Genomic DNA, 24897 nt, shown 5'->3' with positions numbered 1-24897 from the left:
TACATTTTTAGAATAATTTAGTAATTATCAAATGCATTTATTTTTTTCATGAAAGCATGGGCATTAATAAATGCACAGCTTGTCACAGACTTACGATAAGCTGTTGTAATGAGTTTACAACTTTCACAGAAGGGTTTCTTTATTCTTCCATTTAGCACCAATACGTTCAATTCAGCTTAAGCAGTGTTTACAGTCGATAGGCAGCAGTAATCAGTGTAATGATATTATTACGTTATTGTCAGTGTAAACAACAGTGTAAACAATCCCCTCGCAATACCAGTAACCTATACTAGCTATTTCAACCCATTCTACCGGTGACTTATATATGCAGTCTATCTGCAAAACACTATGCAATTTATTATACATTAAATATTATCTTGTATCTGGTCTCATCCTGAAGACTTTTCAAATTTATTAGCTGCTTCCACGTTGAATTATGCTTAAATTTAATTTTAGACAGATTGTAACTATATATCAGTTATGTCCTTACAGTGAAAAAACTTCCACACGGTACGGTACCGTGCATTGTCACAGCAGTGTGTTTAGGAGGGCATGTACAACCCTTTGGCGGACTACAGGTTCGGGTCTATGTGACCTTTACAGCTTGAGCTTTGTCTTGTATACGAGATTGAGAAAATCCACCCCCCGTGCATCTATTTGCTCTCCACAGCCTCCTGCAGATAAAAGTGAAAGTGTGAAGTAGAAGTGAGGTGAAGGTCGACGGTGCGGCCCTCTCCCCCAACGCTGGCGACGCTCTGCTCATAACCCGATTCAGGTCGGACCAGTTCTGCCAAAATCGTTGCCCTGCAAAAGCGGCTCCGTGGTGCTCGGATCACGAAGAAAAGCGTTAATGCAAGGTCACTGAAGGTGGAAAACACACACACACGCTGTCTGTGCTTTTCGGCACAATATATATTACCATTCCTTGCTGTTCTGGTGTTGCTCCTTCCTGCAGAAGGGCACAGTTTTGACCTCCTCAAAACTCTTGAAGCAGGAAAGCCGAATAAATGTGACACCGTTACTAATGTACATAACAGAAAAAAGTAATATAACAAAATAAATGTATAATAATGCGTTTGCTTTCTGCAAAGGAATTCTGCGGCGGTGGTGTAATGCTGGTGTTATCCAGGGACAGGAGACGGCGCCTGCGTAAATTGATTGCATAATCAATTTAGATCCACACACTCCTTGTACTGAAAACTGAAAACCGCATTTGGTGATCTGCAGTTTCTAGGAATAAATACATAGACAAAGCACATTCTATGCAGTACTTGAATGAATGTCCATTAAATAAGCTGGTAATTATTTTAAAAAATCTTTAAAATGTTGCTTTCATTCTAAGGATTAAAAAAGCACTAAAGCAGAACATCTTGTTTTTTTTCTTCCTTTTAATAAAATAGAAGAATATCAGTAGAAAAAAAAATCATAACAACAAGAAAAGAGCTTTATAATTTTGCCAATGCATTTAAACTGAAATCACATATATTACTACTATTCACAGTAGTAACTGATGAACACTGAATAAAATACTGAAAATTCACCACCCCACTGTTACACAAAGTGCTCTCTCGTGAACTAACACCATCAATACTGTACTGCACTGTACTGTGCTGCATGTCTTGCATTTGCTTCTTGCCGCTGCTTGGACTCCTTCCAGTCTGATCCACATCACTGAAGGTAACATCCATTTATTCACTAACAGACAGACTCCCTCACACACCTTTAAGGGAACCCACTGATGTATTTACCATTTCACAGCAAAACAGGTGCAAAGCAAGCTGATTATCTGGGGTAGGTGGCAGCCTTGTGGCTCCTGCTATTAGGTCCAAAGACTGCAGGTTTGAATCCCACCACTCTAAATTTCTCCACCAAAATTACCCACCTGTATAAATGGGTAAATAACTATAGGTAGACTAACACTATAAGTTGCTTTGGAGAAAAGCATTAGTTGAATGAATAAATGTAAACCGATAATGATGACACATTTCCTATGAGAATTACTGCAGGCTACAAACAGAATGGCATTCCTAGTACAACTTATTATACACAAACATCCTGAACTGCACTCAGCTGATTTAGTATGAAGTAGCAAAGTAGAAACAGTGCTCAAAAGGAAGTTTAAAGCTCTATCTGAGGACTCTGGTGCTTGGAAGCATCTCTGTGACACTGGTGTTGAGAAACCTTGGGCTTCTAAAGGAGCAGCCTGGCTGGGAGGGTTGGATGAGTCCAAGAAAATAGAAAATGTCTCCCCGATAAATATGTATTAAGTAAAATGTGGGAAAAGCCCGTGAGGAAATCCATAATGTATAGAGGATCTAAAAGAATGCAGGTTGTTGAAGAGCTGCAGCTGTTTGGGATGGATGGCGTCTCTACTGAGATGTAGGCCTTAGGGGAGATCCTGGGGTAGCAGTCCTTACCAAGGCCCACCTCTACGCTGGAGCACTCAAGCCTCTTTGTACACCAATCCCATGTCGCACTAAGATCCACAAACCAACTGCCAGCCTGCCAGGTGTAGGTGGTATTGTTGGATGTTGTCTTTTGCCTTTATCCAAAAGAATGTACTTATGACTCACTTAACTTACTAAACTGAACGTTCAGACACAAAAGCGAAACTAATGCAGAATTTTCTCAACAAATTTCAAATAAAAAAATGCAACATTGGTTTGCAGACAAATCAAAGCTGACTTGGCTACTTATTGGCAGTAAGTGGCGCCAAAACAGATTGTTTGTGTGATGCTGAGTGGACAGAGGTGGTCGGAGCATCAAACACGGTGAATTTCCCTTCAGCCCAACATAGACATGTGCCTGAAACAGTTATGTGGGAATAGAAAGAAAAATGTTGTGTTCACCTTGGCCACACACCACTTTATGGAGACAGATAGAAGACGTGTAAAAAGTGTCACTGCAGTTATGTACCTGAGCTCAGCCATGTGGCCGATGCCTGCGATGGGGGGCCGATAAACATTTTGCTCACTTCTATATTCCTTTCGACTGAACAGTTCAACACAAAGTCAAAAGTTTGTGCTGCCATTTCCAAAAGCTTAATCACTGTAACATTTATAATCATTAAGGTCACAATATGGCTCCAAAATTCTCACCTGCAATGTGTATAAAACATCTATAAAGTCGCACTCTATACGACAAACCTCATAAGTCTCATAAATCCATCTAAGGCTTTTTTATTTCAGGATGTGAGATTGACGACTGAGGAGATACATTATGACAGTTTTAAGAATTATTTTTCTCATATTTGTTTTGATTCTTGTGTGATATTTCTTTTGGTAACACACTTAAACTGTCAATTGAATTTAAATGAAGCCATTAAAAATGTCTGTAATAAATAAGAATAGAGGCAGCAATATGGCAAAAACACACAAAACCCTGCCCTCCCTTTGACTTTTGTTCTTAAAAATGTCCTACCTTTTAGAAGAGGGACACCAGAGATTTGTGTGTAGAATCCTATGATTTTCTTTTCCACTTTACAGGAAAAATATTGAAAAAGCATATGCAAGACTTCACTATGCAGTTAAGGAAGTTTGTTTAAAAAAGTAGTTAACAGTAGTTGTTTTGACTTAACAGCACAAAGGGGTAGCTAATAATGTAAAGGTTAGCGCTGCTATCTTGGGACTCAAAGGCTGCAGGTTTGAATCTCACTTCTGGCTGTTGTACCCTGGAGTCAGGTACTTACCCTGAACTATTCCAGTAAATATTAGCCAGCTGTATAAATGGCTAAATAATTACAGGCTGCTTTAGAGAATAGCATCAGCTAAATATAAATGTACTTTCTGACAGTGGTGGTTGTTCTGGTTATGTGGCCACGGTCCAGTATCTTGCTGGAACATATCACGGAGGTCTAAACGTTATCGACCATGACATCCTCAGTGCCTCACGAGTTCAGCTCTTATCTCCCTGAAAACATAAAAAAACTGATTAGCAAACATGAATGAATTTGTAAAATGATCTCAGTACCTTTCTGTTTGTATCAGAAAACACATGCATAATATTCAGCTATAATATCACAGGGAACATGTATTTTTCAACTCGAATGGGACCAGGTATAGTTCAGACTGATTTTCATCATGCTGTCAAGCAGCTGACAGAAAGGTCAGCGCTGATTTATTACTGTAATACTGGCAGTAGAGCAATAGTGACAGTGAATGTTATTTCCCACTTTTTGTCACATAATACAGTACTCACAAACAAATGAGTCCACTTTGTCTGCCAGCACTGAGGACATTAAGCCAGTATTGCAAGTGGGACCATGAGTGTAAGTGCAGAAGCGCATACACCATGCGCCCACACAACGCCCAAGCGCACTTTGAGATAACAGCTTACTGGGAATTTGTCAGGACGCTTACGTTTTTCGCACTTGGGGAAGGATTCCCGACACGCCGCACCAGGAGTGCAGCCTTCGGGGAGCCAGGTGATGTCGGTGGAGCATTTCAGTCGCTTTGCGCCATGGAGGCTGAAGCCCTTGTCACACCTGATTTCCACAACCTGCTGGTAAGCTCGTCGACCTGAGCTCGGTTTCCCGTTCTCAATGGTCAAAAGTGGGCATTTTATTACTGGAAAAGATCAGCAAAATAGATTAAGACACTTCTATGTTGGCTTCTTGTAAAGTAAAGGTAACTGGCAAGTATTTTAGAAAAACAGGTTAGTTTAATTTTCAGTTTTAAAAAGAAGCATCATCATCAGCCTTCACTGGGTCATAAAACATATCGTCACTTCGGCGTGATGAAAATCTCTGGGTTTTCCAAGCAGACAGATTTAAACAGCACGTTTTCATGAAAGACAGGCAAACTGCACACTGCAGTAGCACCACTAGGTTTTAGAAAATACCACATGAAAAATATTCACTGCATTACATGGCTGAAACAGGCTTGTCTTCAAATGTATATTACTTAAAAGCCATATTACATTTTGAGAGAGGCCCCACACTTCTTTATTTACATTTATTCACTTAGCAGACACTTTTCTCCAAAATGACTTCCAGTGAATTCTATGTAGTGTTATCAGCCCACACACCTTAGTCACCAATGTGACTTACACTGCTGGATACACTACTTATAATGGGTCACTCATCCATACATCCATCAGGGTAACACACTGTCACTCACACACTATGGGGGAACCCAAACAGCATGCCTTTGGCCTGTGCGAGGAAACCCATGCAGACACAGGGAGAACATGCAAGCGCCACACAGACTGAGTGGGGATCGAACCCACGTTCTCTCACACCACCCAGGCGCTGAGAAAGCAGCGCTACTTGCTGTGCTCTCATGCTGCCCATTTTATTATTTCAACTTCATGTTATCAAACATCTGGTGGGTCAAAATGACATTCGTACCCCAGCCACCACTTATTTTTAACCAAATGTTGGTCACCACAATTATTAAAAAAAAATGACACATTTAGAAACAATTTAGGAAGAGCTGGAGAGGGTGTTTAAGAGGGCAGCTGGTAGTGTAGTGTACTGTAGTGGTTAGTGCTCCTGTCTTTAGATAGAAAGATCACACGTTCAATTCCCCTCTTTGGCTGGGGTAACCTTGAGCAAGGAACACCCTCAATTGCTCTAGTAATACTTCCCACCTTGGAAAAAAGTGTCAGCTAAATACAAATGTAAAGTGGAGACTCACTTCTGGATATAACTGAAAGACATGGCAATAATCATGTGCTGCTCATTCTGATGTTCCCACAAATATGATGCCAGGGTGAATTTGCCACATGCTGCGTCACGCAGCCATGACTGTTTTTTGCCACATACATGTAATGTATTGCCTTGAACCGGACCAGTGTGGGCTTCTGTGCTTGTGTGTTTCCTAACATGAAGTACACATCCCTGCCAACGGTGGCTCGTTCGCCACGTCACATTGTTCCGGTTCGACTGACCGCTGTGTCCGTGGTCCAGTCCGCTTGCAATGAGCCGGACCGCATTTCAAAGTGTACGTGCAACCACGTTTCCATTAAGTGCCTCTCTCCTGTGGTCACACACTCATCTTCCATCAAACGCAAGGTCATGTGTTTTATTTATTTGGCAAAAGAACACACAGGTTACTTGTTCATCTGATGAGTGCAAACTTCAGTATTCCCTTTCCCACCTAAACCATTTATTTGCTGTTTTCATTAACATTTTCTCATTTTACATCATTTCCCAATTTATTTCATTCTCTCTTAAAGTAGCTGACACTCTGGTTATCCAGAGTGATTCATGTGGCTTTTACTATATTTACAGTAATTAACTGCTACATGAGCACAGTACTGTACATCAGCAGAGCTTAATGACAGTATTTAAATAACACAGTGCATAACATAACATGGAAACATCCAATGTGCTTAAGTACATGAAAGGTTAGATAGTTCAGGTGGGTGTCCAGGCTGTGTTGAGAACGGGTAAGCAGCTCCGCAGTTCTGCTGCCAGGCTGCGGTGCAGGGGATAGTGGTGGACGTCCTGAAGGTTTACAGGTTCACGATGATTTACATGCGTCAAATGGAGTTTCTCCAACTGCTCCACGCATGCAACATCTTTCCTTCACGGTACAAATTCTCTCCACCTACAGACACAAACCTTAAGTGCTCTATCGGCAGCAACATCCAACTGTGTGTGGGATGTGTCCGTTTTCCTCACAGACACACAGACACACACACACACACACAGCAGTCGCTCTTAGTGCACTGCATTTACAGCCAACATCACAAATACTCTCTATATCGTGGTGTATTGATTGATATCGTGAACGATAAGATATAATGACACTTTATATGTGCAGGGAAATAGCAGCAGTAAACAGAACATAACTGTAAATGTAAGTACAGGTAGTTATTGACATTCATTCAAAAACAGATATTTTAAACCATTAACTATCTTTTCGCCACAAACAAAACCTGCATTTAATCAGTTATAAGCTGATCATTTTGTATCAGAAATGAACTGCTTTAAATGAAAAAGGTGTTGTATTCATTCTCAACTCTACACTGCCCATAGCATGTGTGTGTGTCGCTGAATGACAGTGTGCGTACATGTGCATGATTGCACTCTGATGGACTAGAATCCTCTCCAGGATGTACCCTGCCTTGTGCCCTGGATAGGCTCTGGACCACCGCAACTCTGCACTTGACAAGCAGTTATTGAAAGGTGGATAAAATAATGAATGGTCGTGTGTTAAAACATTTTTTGAATGAGCAAAAAACTCAAAACTCATTGAAATACATTTATAGCCAAATCCTAAGGAGTGCAGTCCACACCCAGACATCGTCATGCAAGATTTTTTCAACACGTTACAGTCCGAAGAACATGAAAAGGCCTCTAGACACAGTCAGCAAAGACACAAGAACTGAGCCAAGGGATAAGGCTCTTCCTTGGCCACCGAGAGGCCTGTCGCAAGTGTTTATACCAAGCAGCCAGTCAGCAAAATAAAAATTCACATTGGCAGAGGACTGAATCACATTTATGGCTAAAATAACATTAACAAACACAATAACTTAAAGCAGAGACTTGGACAGGAAATGAACACTGAGGCAACTCTAATCTGCATTCCACATCCCAAGACCTGAACGACCTGAAAGCAGTGTAGCACAAAGACAAAAAGAAAGCAGAGCACAGAAGTACAGTATCACGGCGCCATCGTAACAGTCACTGCCAAATGAACTGACTTCCCAACCACCTGTGCTTGAAATATCATCATGAACGCTTTGTAACCTCACCTTGTAAATGAAAAGCCCTCAATCCAAATTATTTATGTAATTCAAAGAGAGGCTAATTTTCAAAGACATACTTTGGTATTTCGAAGATGTACTTTCTAAAATGGAGTCATTGCTCCAGTAACATCAGGGTTAGAGACCGTGTAGTTATTTGAGACGCTCTGTCCGGTAAGTTCCTGTGACCCATACCGTTTAAGGTAAAAAGCTGGGAAATGGCACTAATATAGTATTTGCATATAAATCTGTTTAAATTACACACTGCATATTGAATACACACCAGAGTTGCAAAATGGATTTTAAAAAACATAAAATATTTTGAAGTAATGTGTAATAACTTCTTATGATTGACCTTGATGTCACAGGTGAATGTCTACAGGAAGTATACTACAGTGTATCTAACATTTTGTTACCATGCATACAGGTGTCAGAGAAACACTAGCAATAATCACTGTAAACTGGTTTAATGAAAAGAATCTGAAAAATATATAATATACAAATGTCTCCCACAGCTCAGCACTGGAAGCGTTGTGTGAAATTCAAATTCTGTCCTTACACACATAAAGTACCACCTAGCAAGCTGAAGTGGGAACAGTACATGAAACTAACTGCAAAGTTGAAATCTTGTTACTTAAATGGATATGAATATATGTATGTTTTCGGTCTTTATTTACAAACAATTATTGAATATTGACATTTATTCAATATTCATTATTATTATTATCGGAGCAACAGACATTTTCGCGAACATCGCTGCCCACCTATGGGACATCTCTGCTCAGATGTCTTATCATCACTTACAACTCAACCTTTCCAAAACAGGGACCCTTCACCCCCCAGCTGGCCTGTCTTCCTGTCGTGAACTCTATCAAGCTGGACAACTCACTGATTTTGCCTATCTCCTCAGCTAAGAGTCTGGGAGTGATGTTTGGCTCAAGTCTGTAATTCTCTCAGCACATCGAAGCCACAAAGCCACAAAGCCACAAACTCAGACCTGCAGATCCATCCTACATAACATCCACAGAACCCGTCGCTATCTAACAACAGACTCCAAGAACAACCTGTCCAGGCCATGGCGATTTCCCACCTTAATTACTGAAACTTTCTCCTGTCTGGCCTTCCAGCTAATACCATCAAACTTCTACAGCTGATACAGAACGGAATCGTTGTGGTTGACCTGCTGAAGCATTCCCACGTATCTCCTCTCCTCGTCACTCTGCACTGACTTCCAGTAGCTGCCTGGATCAAATTCAAGACCCTGGTTATGGCCGACAAAAGCATGAACGGATCTGCTCCCAAATATCTATAAAACCTGATCATCCGTTACACTCCTCCACCACTGTCCACTTGGTGGTCCCATGCACAAAGGTCCAAATGCCCAAAGGTTTTCAGTTCTGGCTCAGATGTGGTGGAAGGACTTTCCCCCCTTACTGATGAACCTCTCCCTACATTTAAAAAGGGTCTTAAAACTCACCTCTTCTGGACTCACTTCTCCCATGATCTCTTAAATTCATGCGAAAGTGTAAATGCTCATGCTCTAGAACTTTGAGATCATAACTGTTGAATAATAGATAAACTTTCATGCACCTACTCATGTAATGTAAATGAGTTAAAAAAACTGTGATTAGGAATTTATATTTCATTATAATTTATATACCTTTATGCAGCTACTTGTGTGACGTACATTGGTTTATATGGTGGAAAGTAAATTAACTATACTTTAGAATCATGCATCTGCATCTAAGTCTCTCTTTCTGTTGATGTAAAACACTCATTGTATTTTCTGTCAGATGTACATTGCTTTGGAGAAAAGGGCCTGCTAAATGAATAAATGTAAATGTATTCAATGTATACCAGCAAACAATGCATGCACGAGCTGAGTGACCTGTTCAGATGCCAAAAATATTGGTAGGTCATGCAGGTTTGATCGGAGACAAGAACATTAAGGAATATGTACCTCTGAGTGCAGTCAGTAAAGTGAGCATTAGCGAATAGGGTCCAAAAGTGCTCCGTCATTGATGGAATATGAGAGCTGTACCACGACTACGCCTACATTTTCCTCCTTCTTTGAACTGACAGAAATTAAACTCCAGTATCATAATGTTTACCCATTTAAATTACATTAATTCACTTAGCTGATGCTTTTCCCCAGTGTAACTTATAATGTTAAACTACTTAAATTTACTTACCCACTCAGACAGCTGGGTAATTTTAATGAAGCAATTTAGAATAAGTACCTTGCTTAAGGGCACTACATCTGGAGATGAGAATAAAACCTGTGACCTTTGGGTCCAAAGGGAGCAGCTCTAACTACTACACTACCAGTTATACTCTTTCTGTTGGTGTATGATACTCACCCTAATATACTTTCCATTCTAGTACATGTAGACAAGGGAAAAATACTTACTTGTGCATTTTGGAGGTTTGCTCCACTTTCCGTTTTGTTGACAAACTACAGTGCTGCTGCCTTGCAGGGAGTAGCCCTTCTTGCATTGAAATGATATGGCAGATTTGTACTGATACCGAGTGCCAAATCCAGAAATCTTCTGAGCGTAGGGTACCACCAAATTTGGGCAAGTAACCTCTGTTTGAAGGGCAAGGCACAAACAATGTAAGTCCTATCTCACTGTCACATACAGTCGGCATACAAATGCATTTCAACAGATCAAAGCATCCTGCAGTATTTTACTATTAGCATTATTGATAGTTTGATGTTTCATCAAAGCATTTATCCAAAGACAATTGCAATTTCACCCAGTTGCACATTTGAATATTTACAACAGAAGTACAGTGTATCTCTCTGGAAGGCACAGCTGAAGGTACCCTCATGCTCACACTGATATGTTACAGCACATGAAGCTGTCAGCTGGAAAATCATCAAGTCATGCTCTTCTCTCGTACCTTTACACTGTGGGGGCGCGGAGCTCCATGTGCCCTTAAACGTACAGTACATCTCGCTCTTCCCAAGAAGCTGCCCTTTGCGACACTGGTAGGTGATCACTGTGCCATACTTAAAGGGACCCTCTATGGGACCTGTCCATACCCCATCCACCACCTCGGGTGGGTCAGCACACTTCACAGCTGGAACACACACATTCACAAACTAAAGTGAGCATTGCCTCAGCAACTCTAATCGATTTTATTTATGTTGTGGTCCATGAGCAAAATAAATACAATTAAAATAGAGGCATTCAGATTACATAGCAGAGTGAATATTCTCAGCTGCTGGTTTACCTTCGCAAACAGGGTCCCTCCCATCCCAGCCCATGTCCAGACACTGTCTGTAATTGAATCCTACAACTTGGTATCTGGTAAGAATGGAAGGGAGGAGGTATCACTAACACAACACAACACAACACAGGCTGGAACCACTTGTCCATAGCTGGGTTGTGGCAAACCGGAGCCTAACCCACAACACAGACTAAGGCTGGTGGGGGAGGGGACACACCCAGGATGGGATGCCAGTCTGTCACAAGGGACCCCAAGTGGGACTCGAATCCCAGACCCGCCAGAGAGCAGAACCCGGCCAAGCCTGTGGCACCACAGTGCCCCTCAACACAATACAATACAATACAATACAATAATTTCTTACATAGCACTCTGTCCTGAAGACAGACTCAGGGTACTTTCACAGATTACAGTTAAAACAAATAACAAGGCAAAATCAAATGACAATTAGCTTAGAAACACATAATTTTTTAAGATTTAGAAAGAATAAATACATAAACAAATATCTAAAATACAGCAAACACGGGCAAATGCTAAGGTGAGAATGACGATTAGGTGTTGAAGTGGCCAGCTGGCAATGGAGAAGAGGAAAAAAAGGTACTGAAGAATGACATTAAATGGAGAAAAACTTTTTTGGGGGCCACCATCAATCAGTATGTAAACTGAATACGAAATCAAACAGAACAGGGCCAGCTGGCTGCCCACCCTGAACAACAGTCTGTGTGAAAATATTTTTTTTCAAAACACATCTAGAGAGCAGGTATTAAACACAGAGCACAGTACTTAGATTCTACACTCACTCTGCGTTCACTGCAGTCAATTTCTCTGTCTTGCTACAGTCTCATGAACATTGCTTTGTGTCTATCTTGTTTTCCCAGACCCAACACTGACCCAAGTGTTTTCAGTGTAGTGTTAGTTCACTGCACACAAGGCCTTACCCTTTATTGCAGACTGCAAAGGCCTTATCACCAAACAAATTCCCCTCATATTTATAATGGCCATGAAGAATTTCTCCTGCAGATCCACATGATTTCCCTGAAAGAAGAAACAAAATAAAATAATTTAGCAAAGTAACATTTCCAAAAAGGGGGGCATAGCAGCATGGTGGCACAATGAGCTTGGCCTGTGCCTGCTTTCTGGTGGGTCTGGGGTTCAAGTCCCACTTGGGGTGCCTTGTGGTGGACTGGCATCCCCTCCTGAGTGTGGCCCTTCCCCCTCCAGCCCTGCATCCTGCTGGGTTAGGCTCTGGCTTGCTGCAACCCCCCCTGGGACAAGCAGCTCCACTTAATGTGTGGGTGTGTACATTTCCAAAGGTATACAAAAAATACAGGCAGCTATCCCATGATTTGTTCCTGGAGAGTGACTTGTGTTAAAAGATCTATTTATTTAAACGTCAAAAGGTTCATCCATTTTTAGCCACAGAAGAGGCAAATTCTTGCCGTATCTTTTAATCACAGAGACAATATTTCAAAACCAAATTCAGAATAACAGAACTACTCTGGGCACATTTAAATCCAGGCTTAAGGCTCACATGTTCAAAATCACTTATGCATATTTGTGTGCTCTTTGTTTATATTGCCTCCCTCCTTTCCTTCTCACTATTTATCTTACTAGTATTTTTTTGTTTGTATTGTGTTCTGTCCTAGACCAGCACAGTAGGCTGTTCAGGCATAGGTTTGATCCCTGCTCAGTTTGTGTGGAGTCTGCATGGGTTTCCTCCCACAGTACAGAGAGATTCTCAGGGTGTGTTTGTGGTGTGTTTGTGTTGCCAGCAGTGTGTGAATAAGCATGTGTGGCTTCTCTGCAATGGATTGGTGTCCTGTCCAGGTTGTACCACTGATTAGCCTTATGCCCTGTGCTTCTGGGATAGCTTCCTAACTGCCAATAGGGAGCATGTTGTTCTTCGGCAGCAGTGAAGCAAGTAGGGAGATGGAACATGAGTATAACAGTTAAGAAATACATTGCAAAATGTTTGTATCTTTTAAAATTTGTAACTCAAACATCCGTAACACAAGGAGCCAGAGCATTATGCCCAACTTTGTAATTCACCTTGAACAAAAGCATCAAACAAGTTATTAGTAACTTCATGTTGCGACAGAGAAAAGTATCTGCTAAATGCATATATACAGGTAAAATGCCTGAATAACAGCACAGCCACCTTTAAAGACTTAGAACAGGAAAACTGAGCAAGAGTGTGCGGTTTGGGATAGTAATAGAAAGAATGTAATTAATTGTTTCTTTCTGACAGCACTTGCTGCCCGATTACGACGATGTCACTTACGTTCACACTCCATGTCAACATGTGTCCAGGCACCATTTTTGCAGTAGCTAATGGAAGTGGTCCCGCCTGATCTAATGTATCCCATAGTGCATTTGTACCGGAGCCTGGACCCCTCCTGAAGATCTTGTTGCGTCAAATGTCCTTCCACAAGCTGCATGTTGGGATAGGGTATAGGCGCACCACAGCTTCCTGGGACATAGCCTTGGATAAAGACAGACAAAAAACAGCTGCCTTTGCATGATTTCAACATTCAGAGACAAAAAATTACTGCCCATATGTTACACACACACACACACACATTTTCAGAACCGCTTGTCCCAGACGGGGTCACGGGGAACCGGAGCCTACCCGGTAACACAGGGCGTAAGGCCGGAGGGGGAGGGACACACCCAGGATGGGACGCCAGTCCGTCGCAAGGCACCCCAAGCGGGACTCGAACCCCAGATCTACTGGAGAGCAGGACTGTGGTTCAACCCACTGCGCCACCGCACCCCTCCCATATGTTACAATACATCTCATTTTCAACACTGTGTAATTTCATTCAATTATGTATACGTAGTTTACACGTAGGTATATTACTGCTAAAGAAGGTTATACAAACTAACAACTGGTGCACTTTTCACACATGGCTTCTGCATATTATGCATAACTTATTATGGTATGAATAAATATTTGTCACATGTAGTTAGACTTATCTCCTGTTTGGACTTTGTGAAAACAAGATAAGATTCAGTTTTGTGTTAATGTGTAAAACTCAAAGAGGGTGTATCATCGCTCCCAAATCACTGTAAATGACTGTATATATAGAGATGTATACTATGTCATGTTCATAAAAAAGTTTCTAGAAGTGGATGCTTCCATCCTATCATATTATGACAATTAAGCATACAGGTGTTGCTGGGGGATTCTTAACACCCAAGCCCATGTAAAACTGCTCTTCCTCAGAGCTACTGCATTCCTGCACCATGGGTCAACACTACTTTGCTGTTTATGTATGCATTTTACTATGACCTGTAACTTTGGGGAGCTCAAGATCACGACACACAGATTCACAGGGCTACTGTCCACAAGGTGGCTCAACTGAGGAGCAAGACATGCTTTCTGAAGACAGAAAATCTGAATCCATTCCAGAACCATAGGACACGAGACAGGCTACACCCTGGATGGGATGGCAGTTCATAACAAAGCCCTCACACACACAGACACACACAAAGGCCAATTTAGGGTCATCAGTTCACCCGAAACAGATCTTTGGACTGTAGGAGAAAACCAGAGAACCCTGAAAAAACCCACACACACACGGAGAAAATCTGCAAACTCCAAACCAACAGCCCAAGAGCTGTGAGGTACCAGCACAACTCACTGCACCACCACACCATCCCAGTATGAAACTTGTTAAAACTCTCTTAAGGAGTGAATGTCAACAGTCTTTCTGTAAACAACCATTAGTTGGCAGTAAAATGCACACTGATTAGATTCTACTAGTGGGGCGTGGTGGTGCAGTGGGTGTGGCCGGGTCCTGCTCTGTGGTGGAAATGGGGTTCGAGCTCTGCTTGGGGTGCCTTGCAGTGGACTGGTGTCCGACACCCTCTTGCCTTGCACCCTGTGTTGCCGGGTTAGGCTCCAGTTCGGTTCAACCTCGCTAGGGATGAGTGGGTTCAGCGTGGGGGTGTGGTGGTGCAGTGGGTTTGGCCGGATCCTGTTCTCTGACGGGTCTGGGGTTCGAGTCTTGCTTGGGGTGCCTTGCAATAGACTGACGTCCTGTCATGTGTGTATCCCCTCCTTCTCCACCCTTGCACCCTGTGTTGGTGGGTTAGGCTCTGGTTCACCGTGGGATAAGTGGTTTCAGACTGTGTGCGATAACTTCTTAATTTGACACCTTGTATTTATGCATAGCTCCTTTGGGTACAAGTACTAGTCTATGTTGGTCCCCTAATTACATACTACGATGTTACGCACCTGCCACAGTACAATGCCAAGAAATTCATGTAAATGTTGTGGATTATTTTCATATGGCAAAAAAATTATGTAAAGGTCAATTATTTTCAGATGTTCCACTGAGGGTTAGGACAAAGGTTCATCTTCATGGCAAAATTCAACAACAAAGCTGAATGCATAATAAAAGCATGAACTGTGGACAGAATTAACACTTTTCTTCCTTCCAGGTGACAAATGACCAAGTCAAATGTTACTTACGCTGGCACATAAGCGTTAATCGCGTCCACTGCCCATTCTGACACACGATGGACGGGGACCCCGACTCCTGGACATAGCCTGCAGCGCACTTATACTGGACTTCATCTCCAGAGAAGAACTTGGTCTGTGTTTGGTATTCATCCTCAAGACGAGTTGTGTTGTTGTAATCTTCGGGGGCACTGCAGATAGCTGGAAGGTCATCAGAGTGTTAATATCCTGTGAGTATAGTTTCCAATTTATCCTTCATCTGTGGCAGTACTTAGTCCAGAGGGACCTTAAAATACATCAATAACATTATTTTTCATGTACACTGGGTCCTCTTGATACAAATGTTCTCCTTTTTGAAGGTACATGATTTTTTTGGTTTGTTTGTTTTAAAAGTGTTTTCTTCACACGGGGGGTGCGGTGGTGCAGTGGGTTGGACCGGCTCCTGCTCTCCGGTGGGTCTGGGGTTTGAGTCCTGCTTGGGGTGCCTTGTGATGGACTGGTGTCCTGTCCTGGGTGTGTCCCCTCCCCCTCTGGCCTTATGCCCTCTGTTGCCAGGTTAGGCTCTGGCTCCCTGTGACCCCAAATGGGACAAATGGTTCAGAAAGTGTGTGTGTGTGTGTGTGTGTTTTCTTCACTTGTATACTTTCAAAACTTTGTTATGGAGTGAATGCCACCAGTGTTTCTGCAAACAATCATTAGTTGGCAGTAAAATGCACTGATTAGATTCTACTAGGGGGAGCAGTGGCACAGGGGGTTTGGCTAAGTCCTGCTCTGTGGTGGGGCTGGGGTTTGAGTCTTGCTTGGGGTACCTTGTGGAAGACTGGTGTCCCATTCAGGGTGTGTCCTCTTGCACCCTGCGTTGCCGGGTTAGGCTCCGGTTCAATACGACCCCGTTTGGGACAAGCGGTTTCAGTTTGTGTGTGTGTACATTTTGCTAGCTGCCAGTCTTCATGCATCATGTCTGCTGTTCCAGAGTCTTAGTGATCAGTAACAACGTGAGGAATGTTACATGTTTATGTAATAAATCAGTCAACAACTATCATTAAATAGGATTTTGTGGACACGGTAGATTATTAGTCATTTTAGTTGTTAATGTAGATTGAAATTAATACAGCTGTCAAAAGTCTCACGGTATATTTTTTTATTTATTATAGCTATATCTAAAGACTTAGGAGAACCTATCCAGCAAACGAATCAATGTATTTATTATTAGGCCTTCAACAACTGTATACATCATAAAGCAAACTGAAAGTGCCAAACGCTGAACAATGTTACACATTTTGTTTCAAGAAAATAAAGCATAACATAAAGAATACCCTGCTATGGACTGGCATCCTAGCTATGTTATTCCCTGCCTCAATCCCTCTGCTTCCAGGATAGGCCCTGGAACACAGGCTTATGTACAAGATGAACGGATGATGAAAACGGAATACATAAATAAGTTTTAGAGCAAATATTTTAGTCATTATAGCTTCATCTATGGTTCTTATGGAACCCAGCCTGTGAATAAACTGAAGGCTATCTGTATTATTAACCTTTTATTGTGAAATAAGGGTTGGATTTAAGAACAAATGAAGGAACAAACAAACTTCAACTCTCAATTGTGTGTCTAAGTTAAGGACCCAGTGCATTGCTGCAACTTTCATTGGCCTTTATCTGAAACCAAAAAAAACAGACTAGTACTCACAATCATCACAACACCTCATCACAGAAAAAAGGTAAAAAACAGAGCTTCACCAATTACCTGTCCCAGTGGGCAGACACACGGGGAGCTCAGGGATCCACTTTCCATCTGGTCCGCAAGTGATTTTCTGAGAGCCATGCAGATCATAACCTGGCTGGCAGGTAAAGCCCAGAGCATCTCCAGCCCTGAACTCTAAGGTGTCCTTATCTGTCCTCAAGGCGTTTTCCACTGCAGGACTGGGGCAGGTGATTTCTGCTGTGCTTTCTATAAAAGTAAACATCTACAAGTCAACTGCATGGTACGAGCAAGTCTGTCTTGTAAGCACGATTACAGACACCACATCATATGTGAAAGCATGTTTACATATAGTCATTTAGCTGACCCTTTTCTGCAAAGCAACTTACAGTGTTATACTACTTACAATTATTTACCCATTTATACAGCTGGGCAATTTCACTGGAGCAATTTAGGACTAGAACCTTTCTCAAGAGTACTACAGCTGGAGGTGGGATTCAAACTGCATCCTTAGGCCCAAAGGTAGCAGCATTAATCACTACACTACCAGCCTGCATGTGCGTGCAAAATGATGAAAATTGTCTTTTGTACGACTCTCCTTGAGTGGTGGGAGCAGTATGAGCACTTGGATCATTAAGAGATTAATTCTCTAAAAGTGTGGCGAAAATCACATTTAAATGTTTTGCAGATTTTGAACAAAGGGAGAGAGGGGAGCATCTGCATTAGGTGTCGGGTGTTACGTACGTTCACAAGTGGGAACCTTGCCTTCCCAGCCATTGTTTCCACATTGCATGTATCTGTCACCTTTCAGGCGATACCTGCCAAAAATGGAAAAAAGCTACTTAAAGTTCTTATTAAACATCTGCAAGCTTTTTGACCCACATAATTTTTCGCAGCAGGACCGACATTCTTACCCCTCTTTACACATGGCGAAAGCCTTATCACCAAACAAAGATTGTCCTTCATACTCAAAATATCCATTTAAAATATCTCCTGCAGACCCACAGGGTTTCCCTGAAGGAAAAAAAAAAAAAAACATAAAGTCAAAAGTGACCCAGGACAAGTTGGCATCTCAACATTGGTCAAAAGGACTCTTGAGTTACACCTAATTAAAAAGTGTACAATCATAAAATCTATGACAACTTAAGAAAATGTGATGAGATCCAGATATGACTTCAGTGGCAAACACTCAACAAACCTTCAAAGTTCAATATTAACTTAAATTAAACCATAATATGAAGAGACATCAGTGCGATTAAAAAAAAACGTAAAAGATTTGCTACTTTTCAGCAGCTCTCCAAATCCTCAAGACAGAAATTCTAGCAGTGCTTATTTAACTATTATGTTCTAAAAACATAAATAGAAACACTGCATTCTTAAATAATATAAGAACTGATGATCTAATAATACTTATGTAACATATTTCACAAGATTTTAAGTATTCAAGATAAATATCAAAAAGATTTTTCTAGTTGTTGAGCATAACGATAACTTCCTAAGGGGGTGAGGTGGTGCAGTGGGTTTGGCCGGATCCTGTTCTCTGACGGGTCTGGGGTTCGAGTCTTGCTTGGGTGCCTTGCAATGGACTGATGTCCTGTCATGTGTGTATCCCCTCCTTCTCCACCCTTGCACCCTGTGTTGGTGGGTTAGGCTCTGGTTCACCGTGGGATAAGTGGTTTCAGACTGTGTGCGATAACTTCTTAATTTGACACCTTGTATTTATGCATAGCTCCTTCGGGTACAAGTACTAGTCTATGTTGGTCCCCTAATTACATACTACGATGTTACGCACCTGCCACAGTACAATGCCAAGAAATTCATGTAAATGTTGTGGATTATTTTCATGTGGCAAAAAAATTATGTAAAGGTCAATTATTTTCAGATGTTCCACTGAGGGTTAGGACAAAGGTTCATCTTCATGGCAAAATTCAACAACAAAGCTGAATGCATAATAAAAGCATGAACTGTGGACAGAATTAACACTTTTCTTCCTTCCAGGTGACAAATGACCAAGTCAAGTGTTACTTACGCTGGCACATAAGCGTTAATCGCGTCCACTGCCCATTCTGACACACGATGGACGGGGACCCCGACTCCTGGACATAGCCTGCAGCGCACTTATACTGGACTTCATCTCCAGAGAAGAACTTGGTCTGTGTTTGGTACTCATCCTCAAGACGAGTTGTGTTGTTGTAATCTTCGGGGGCACTGCAGATAGCTGGAAGGTCATCAGAGTGTTAATATCCTGTGAGTATAGTTTCCAGTTTATCCTTCATCTGTGGCAGTACTTAGTCCACAGGGACCTTAAAATACATCATTAATAACAATATTTTTCACGTACACTGGGTCCTCTTGATACAAATGTTCTCCTTTTTGAAGGTACATGATTTTTTTGGTTTGTTTCTTTTAAAAGTGTTTTCTTCACTTGTATACTTTCAAAACTTTGTTATGGAGTGAATGCCACCAGTGTTTCTGCAAACAAACATTAGTTGGCAGTAAAATGCACTGATTAGATTCTACTAGGGGGTGCAGTGGCACAGGGGGTTTGGCCAAGTCCTGCTCTGTGGTGGGGCTGGGGCTTGAGTTTTGCTTGGGCTGTGGAAGACTGGCGTCATGTCCTGGGTGTGTCCCCTCCCCCTCCAGCCTTGCACCCTGCATTGCCGGGTTAGGCTCTGGTTCGCCGTGACCCCGTTCGGGACAAGCGGTTTCAGTGTGCGTGTGTACATTCTGTTAGCTGCCAGTCTTCATGGGTCATATCTGCTGTTTCAGAGTCTTAGTGATCAGTAACAACGTGAGGAATGTTATATGTTTATGTAATAAATCAGTCAACAACTATCATTAAATAGGATTTTGTGGACACGGTAGATTTTTAGTCATTTTAGTTGTTAATGTAGATTGAAATTAATACAACTGTCAAAAGTCTCACTGTATATTTTTTTCTTTATTATAGCTATATCTAAAGACTTACGAGAACCTATCCAGCAAATGAATCAATGTATTTATTATTACGCTTTCAACAACTGTATACATCATAAAGCAAACTGAAAGTGCCAAACGCTGAACAATGTTACACATTTTGTTTCAAGAAAATAAAGCATAACAAAAGAATACCCTGCTATGGACTGGCATCCTAGCTATGTTGGGACTGCACTACATCCTGCAGCATCTGGACAAACCAGGGACTTATGCGGGAATCCTGTTCGTGGACTTCAGCCCGGCCTTCAACACCATCATCCCACACCTCCTCCTGTCCAAATTAACCCAACTCTCTGTACCCACCTCCATCTGTCGGTGGATCACCAACTTCCTGACAGACAGGCAGCAGCTAACGAGGCTGGGAAAATTCTCATCCAATACTCGCACGATCAGTACTGGCACCCCCCAGGGATGTGTGCTCCCCCCACTGCTCTTTTCCCTGTATACCAACGACTGCACCGCTAAAGACCCCTCTGTCAAACTCCTGAAGTTCGCAGACGACACCACACTCATCGGCCTCATCCGGGATGGTGACGAGTCTGCTTACAGACAGGAGGTCCAAGAGCTGGCTCTCTGGTGCAGTCATAACAACCTGGAGCTGAACACGCTCAAAACAGTGGAAATGATTGTGGACTTCTTTAGGAGAAACACGTCAGCATTATCCCCACTCACCATCATGAACAGCACTGTGGCAACAGTGGAGTCATTCAGGTTCCTGGGCACCACCATCTCACAGGACCTGAAGTGGGAGCCCCACATAGACTCCATTGCGAAGAAGGCCCAGCAGAGGTTGTACTTCCTTCGCCAGCTGAGGAAGTTCAACCTGCCACAGGAGCTACTGATGCAATTCTACTCTGCAGTCATCGAGTCTGTCCTCTGCACTTCTATAACTGTCTGGTTCGGCTCAGCTACGAAATCAGACATCAGAAGGTTACAGCGGATAGTTCGGACTGCTGGAAGAATCATCGGCACATCCCCCCCAGCTCTCCAAAAGCTGTACTCGTCCAGAGTCAGTAAAAGGGCTAGCAAAATCATTCTAGACCCCTCACATCCAGGCCACTTTCTCTTCAAACCTTTGCCATCTGGCTGGCGCTACAGAGCACTGAGCACCAGGACATCCAGGCACAAGAAAAGTTTCTTTCCTCAGGCCATCTACCTCATGAACAGCTAAATCCCCCCTAGAGAGTAAACCAGTGCAATACACAACGCTATTTATATTTATAACTATTTATCACATCATATATCTTACTCACACTCCCTTGCATTTGTATCTAGTGACTATTTTTGTATATTGCGTACTTTATATTTTTATATATTTTTTATCCCTTCTTCTCATACTCTATCTTCTCATCTGTCTTGTCACTGTCATTCTGTCTGTGCTGTGGAAGTTTCTGTCACCAAGACAAATTCCTTGTGTGTGCAAACATACTTGGCAATAAAGCTCGTTCTGATTCTGATTCTGATGTTATTCCCTGCCTCAATCCCTCTGCTTCCAGGATAGGCCCTGGAACACAGGCCTATGTACAAGATGAACGGATGATGAAAACGGAATACATAAATAAGTTTTAGAGCAAATATTTCAGTCATTATAGCTTCATCTATGGTTCTTATGGAACCCAGCCTGTGAATAAACTGAAGGATATCTGTATTATTAAGCTTTTATTGTGACATAAGGGTTGGATTTAAGAACAAATGAAGGAACAAACAAACTTCAACTCTCAATTGTGTGTCTAAGTTAAGGACCCAGTGCATTGCTGCAACTTTCATTGGCCTTTATCTGAAACCAAAAAAAACAGACTAGTACTCACAATCATCACAACACCTCATCACAGAAAAAAGGTAAAAAACAGAGCTTCACCAATTACCTATCCTGGTGGGCCGACACACGGGGAGCTCAGGGATCCACTTTTCATCTGGTCCGCAAATGATTTTCTGGGAGCCATGCAGATCATAACCTGGCTGGCAGGTAAAGCCCAGAGCATCTCCAGCCCTGAACTCTAAGGTGTCCCCATCTGTCCTCAAGGCGTTTTCCACTGCAGGACTGGGGCAGGTGATTTCTGCTGTGCTTTCTATAAAAGTAAACATCTACAAGTCAACTGCATGGTACGAGCAAGTCTGTCTTGTAAGCACGATTACAGACACCACATCATATGTGAAAGCATGTTTACATATAGTCATTTAGCTGACCCTTTTCTGCAAAGCAACTTACAGTGTTATACTACTTACAATTATTTACCCATTTATACAGCTGGGCTGTCACGTCCCACAGGGTCACTGCCCCCCCTGGTCAGAGGCGGCGCCACTCAGTGCCGCTAGGTAACACCCATGTATCACCTCACAGTCTCATAGGACACGGAGGTATAAAAGGAGCCAGCGGAGCAGAACCACTTGCGGATTCTTAATCAGCGGTTCTATTGTGCTCTCTTGGCGATTAGTAGTCTCTTGTTCCCTCAGTCTGTTTCCTAGGTGTTTATGTTCTAGTCCCGAGTGCCCGTCCTGTCAGTTCCTGCGTCTTGTTCTCCAGTCCAGGTCCAGCGTTCCAGTCCGGTATTTCGTCACGTCTCGGGGTTGCGGTCATACTCACAGAGTAGCGTTTCACTGTTCACCGTAGTTCAAACACCGTGTGTGTTTCCTGGTCTCGTGTTTCCTGTTTCACTTCCACCGAGTGTCTTACAGTACGCACAGTGCACTTTTAACATCACACTGCACGTGAGGTCATTTTACGTTTCGTCCGTGTTCGGACGTAATAGCAACGCGCGTCCGTGTCAGACTCCCGTCCGGACGCTACATGGGCAATTTCACTGGAGCAATTTAGGGATTCAAACTGCATCCTTAGGCCCAAAGGTAGCAGCATTAATCACTACACTACCAGCCTGCATGTGCGTGCAAAATGATGAAAATTGTCTTTTGTACGACTCTCCTTGAGTGGTGGGAGCAGTATGAGCACTTGGATCATTAAGAGATTAATTCTCTAAAAGTGTGGCGAAAATCACATTTAAATGTTTTGCAGATTTTGAACAAAGGGAGAGAGGGGAGCATCTGCATTAGGTGTCGGGTGTTACGTACGTTCACAAGTGGGAACCTTGCCTTCCCAGCCATTGTTTCCACATTGCATGTATCTGTCACCTTTCAGGCGATACCTGCCAAAAATGGAAAAAAGCTACTTAAAGTTCTTATTAAACATCTGCAAGCTTTTTGACCCACATAATTTTTCGCAACAAGACCGACATTCTTACCCCTCTTTACACATGGCGAAAGCCCTATCACCAAACAAAGCTTCGCCTTCGTACTCAAAATATCCATTTAAAATATCTCCTGCAGACCCACAGAGTTTCCCTGAAGAAAAAAAAAAAAAAAACAAAGTTAAAAGTGACCCAGGACAAGTTGGCATCTCAACATTGGTCAAAAGGACTCCTGACTTACACCTAATTAAAAAAGTGTACAATCACAAAATCTATGATAACTTAAGAAAATCCAGATATGACTTCAGTAGCAAACACTCAACAAGCCTTCCAGTAATTTTGGAATCAAACTAAAATCTGTAAAACGCAGATATATATGAATCTGGGGATGTTTTACCACCTGAAGGCTGTTGGCTTGAATTTTACTGCAGCAACAGCGGGTAAAGCACCTTGATCAAGAGTACTACAGTAGGAGGTGGGATTCAAACCTGGGGCCCCTTCCAGTGCAATCAGGCAGCTCTAACCACTACGCTCCCTACTGCCCCTAGAACTCATAACACTTCTGATCAAAACACTTTTGAGAACTGACAGCGCAGGAATACTCGACTGTAACAGATAATGATGATAAGTCCTTCATGCAACACGCTGTAGACGTGGTGTCCTCGCGCTACTCACGCGCGCACCGCAGGGTGAACGCGCTCCACCGCCCGTTCCGACACTCGATGGACAGCGAGCCGCTCAGGGCCGTGTAGCCGAGCGCGCACTGGTAGCGTATCCGGCTGCTGTGCGGGTAGGACGTGGTCTGCGCGCGGTACCCGTTCCCCGGGTGCGCGCTCGGGTGGTTTCTCGGGGGTCCGCACTCCTTCGGGAGCTTAGTCTGAGCTGAAAAACACACACACGCGTTCAGTTCCCGCTTCGCCGCGGCGCCGTGCCCGCAGCCTTCTCATCTGAAAATACACCAATAGCGCCTTCATGTGTCTCAAACAGTCACCGGGGGGGATTCGGGCACTTTTCTTTTCATTCCACTTCACTAATACGTTACGAACAGACATTTATCGCTAGCTTCCGTTATGTTAAAAATTACCGCGATATTTCAGTCAGAAATTCAGTGCTCGCGACGATACCGCCACCAGTCAGTTGGCAGACGCGACACGATCATCGCACATCTGGCCAAACATTTCTTAAAACAAACACGGCGCACTTCACTTAAGTTAAGACTTGTGTGTACACCCAAACTCAAGTCTTAAGACACGTCGTATTTATTAATTTCCAGCTGTTCGGTGTCAATTTGAAATCCGTACCGTACGCGCGCTTCAGACTTCACCTGACGAGAATAACTTATAAGTTACCAGGCTTCGAAAACGAACGCAACGTTTACGTTACACTTTACCTGAGGCGTCGTTTAAGAGGAAAACAGAGACGAGGAGAATAACGTTTCCCCACAGGGTCCTCATGGTGCCGCGTCCCGCTGCTGTTCTGCCTTATCGCGGTCGTACTGCGACATAAAAAACGCTCGAAAACGACGAGTCCGTCAGAGCCTCTGGCGAACGCCACGCGAACGCGTTTTTATAGCGGCTTCTTCAGGAGGTGACGCGAGTCCTCAGGTCCGCCGCCCTACACACGCAACAACAACTGTTGTCTTTGTGAAGACG

General features: G+C 42.8%; 1 protein-coding gene across 2 annotated transcripts; it reads right to left on the bottom strand.

The window, feature by feature from the left end:
- Positions 1 to 3810: 3810 nt before the first annotated feature.
- On the bottom strand, positions 3811 to 24897 carry LOC108939338 (complement component receptor 1-like protein). Of its 2 annotated transcripts, XM_018760595.2 has the most exons (17): positions 24636 to 24897; positions 23921 to 24127; positions 23300 to 23399; positions 23130 to 23203; positions 21929 to 22132; positions 19117 to 19305; positions 18002 to 18101; positions 17832 to 17905; positions 17133 to 17336; positions 15401 to 15589; positions 13205 to 13405; positions 11862 to 11958; positions 10930 to 11003; positions 10597 to 10776; positions 10103 to 10279; positions 4359 to 4565; positions 3811 to 3909 (listed from the first exon to the last, which is right to left on the bottom strand). In XM_018760595.2, the coding sequence occupies exons 1-17, from the start codon at positions 24697 to 24699 to the stop codon at positions 3902 to 3904; spliced, it is 2349 nt and encodes a 782-aa protein (XP_018616111.1). In that variant the 5' UTR covers positions 24700 to 24897; the 3' UTR covers positions 3811 to 3901. The 2 variants fall into 2 exon arrangements, with proteins under 2 accessions (XP_018616111.1, XP_018616112.1); XM_018760596.2 differs by lacking the exons at positions 3811 to 3909; positions 4359 to 4565 and adding an exon at positions 6086 to 6551 and having other exon boundaries at positions 24636 to 24896.

Source organism: Scleropages formosus, chromosome 19 (assembly GCF_900964775.1).
Source record: "Scleropages formosus chromosome 19, fSclFor1.1, whole genome shotgun sequence".
In the NCBI taxonomy this organism is placed as follows: domain Eukaryota; kingdom Metazoa; phylum Chordata; class Actinopteri; order Osteoglossiformes; family Osteoglossidae; genus Scleropages; species Scleropages formosus.
Note: the sequence above shows the minus strand (reverse complement) of the source record. Positions and strands in the feature narration are given on the sequence as shown.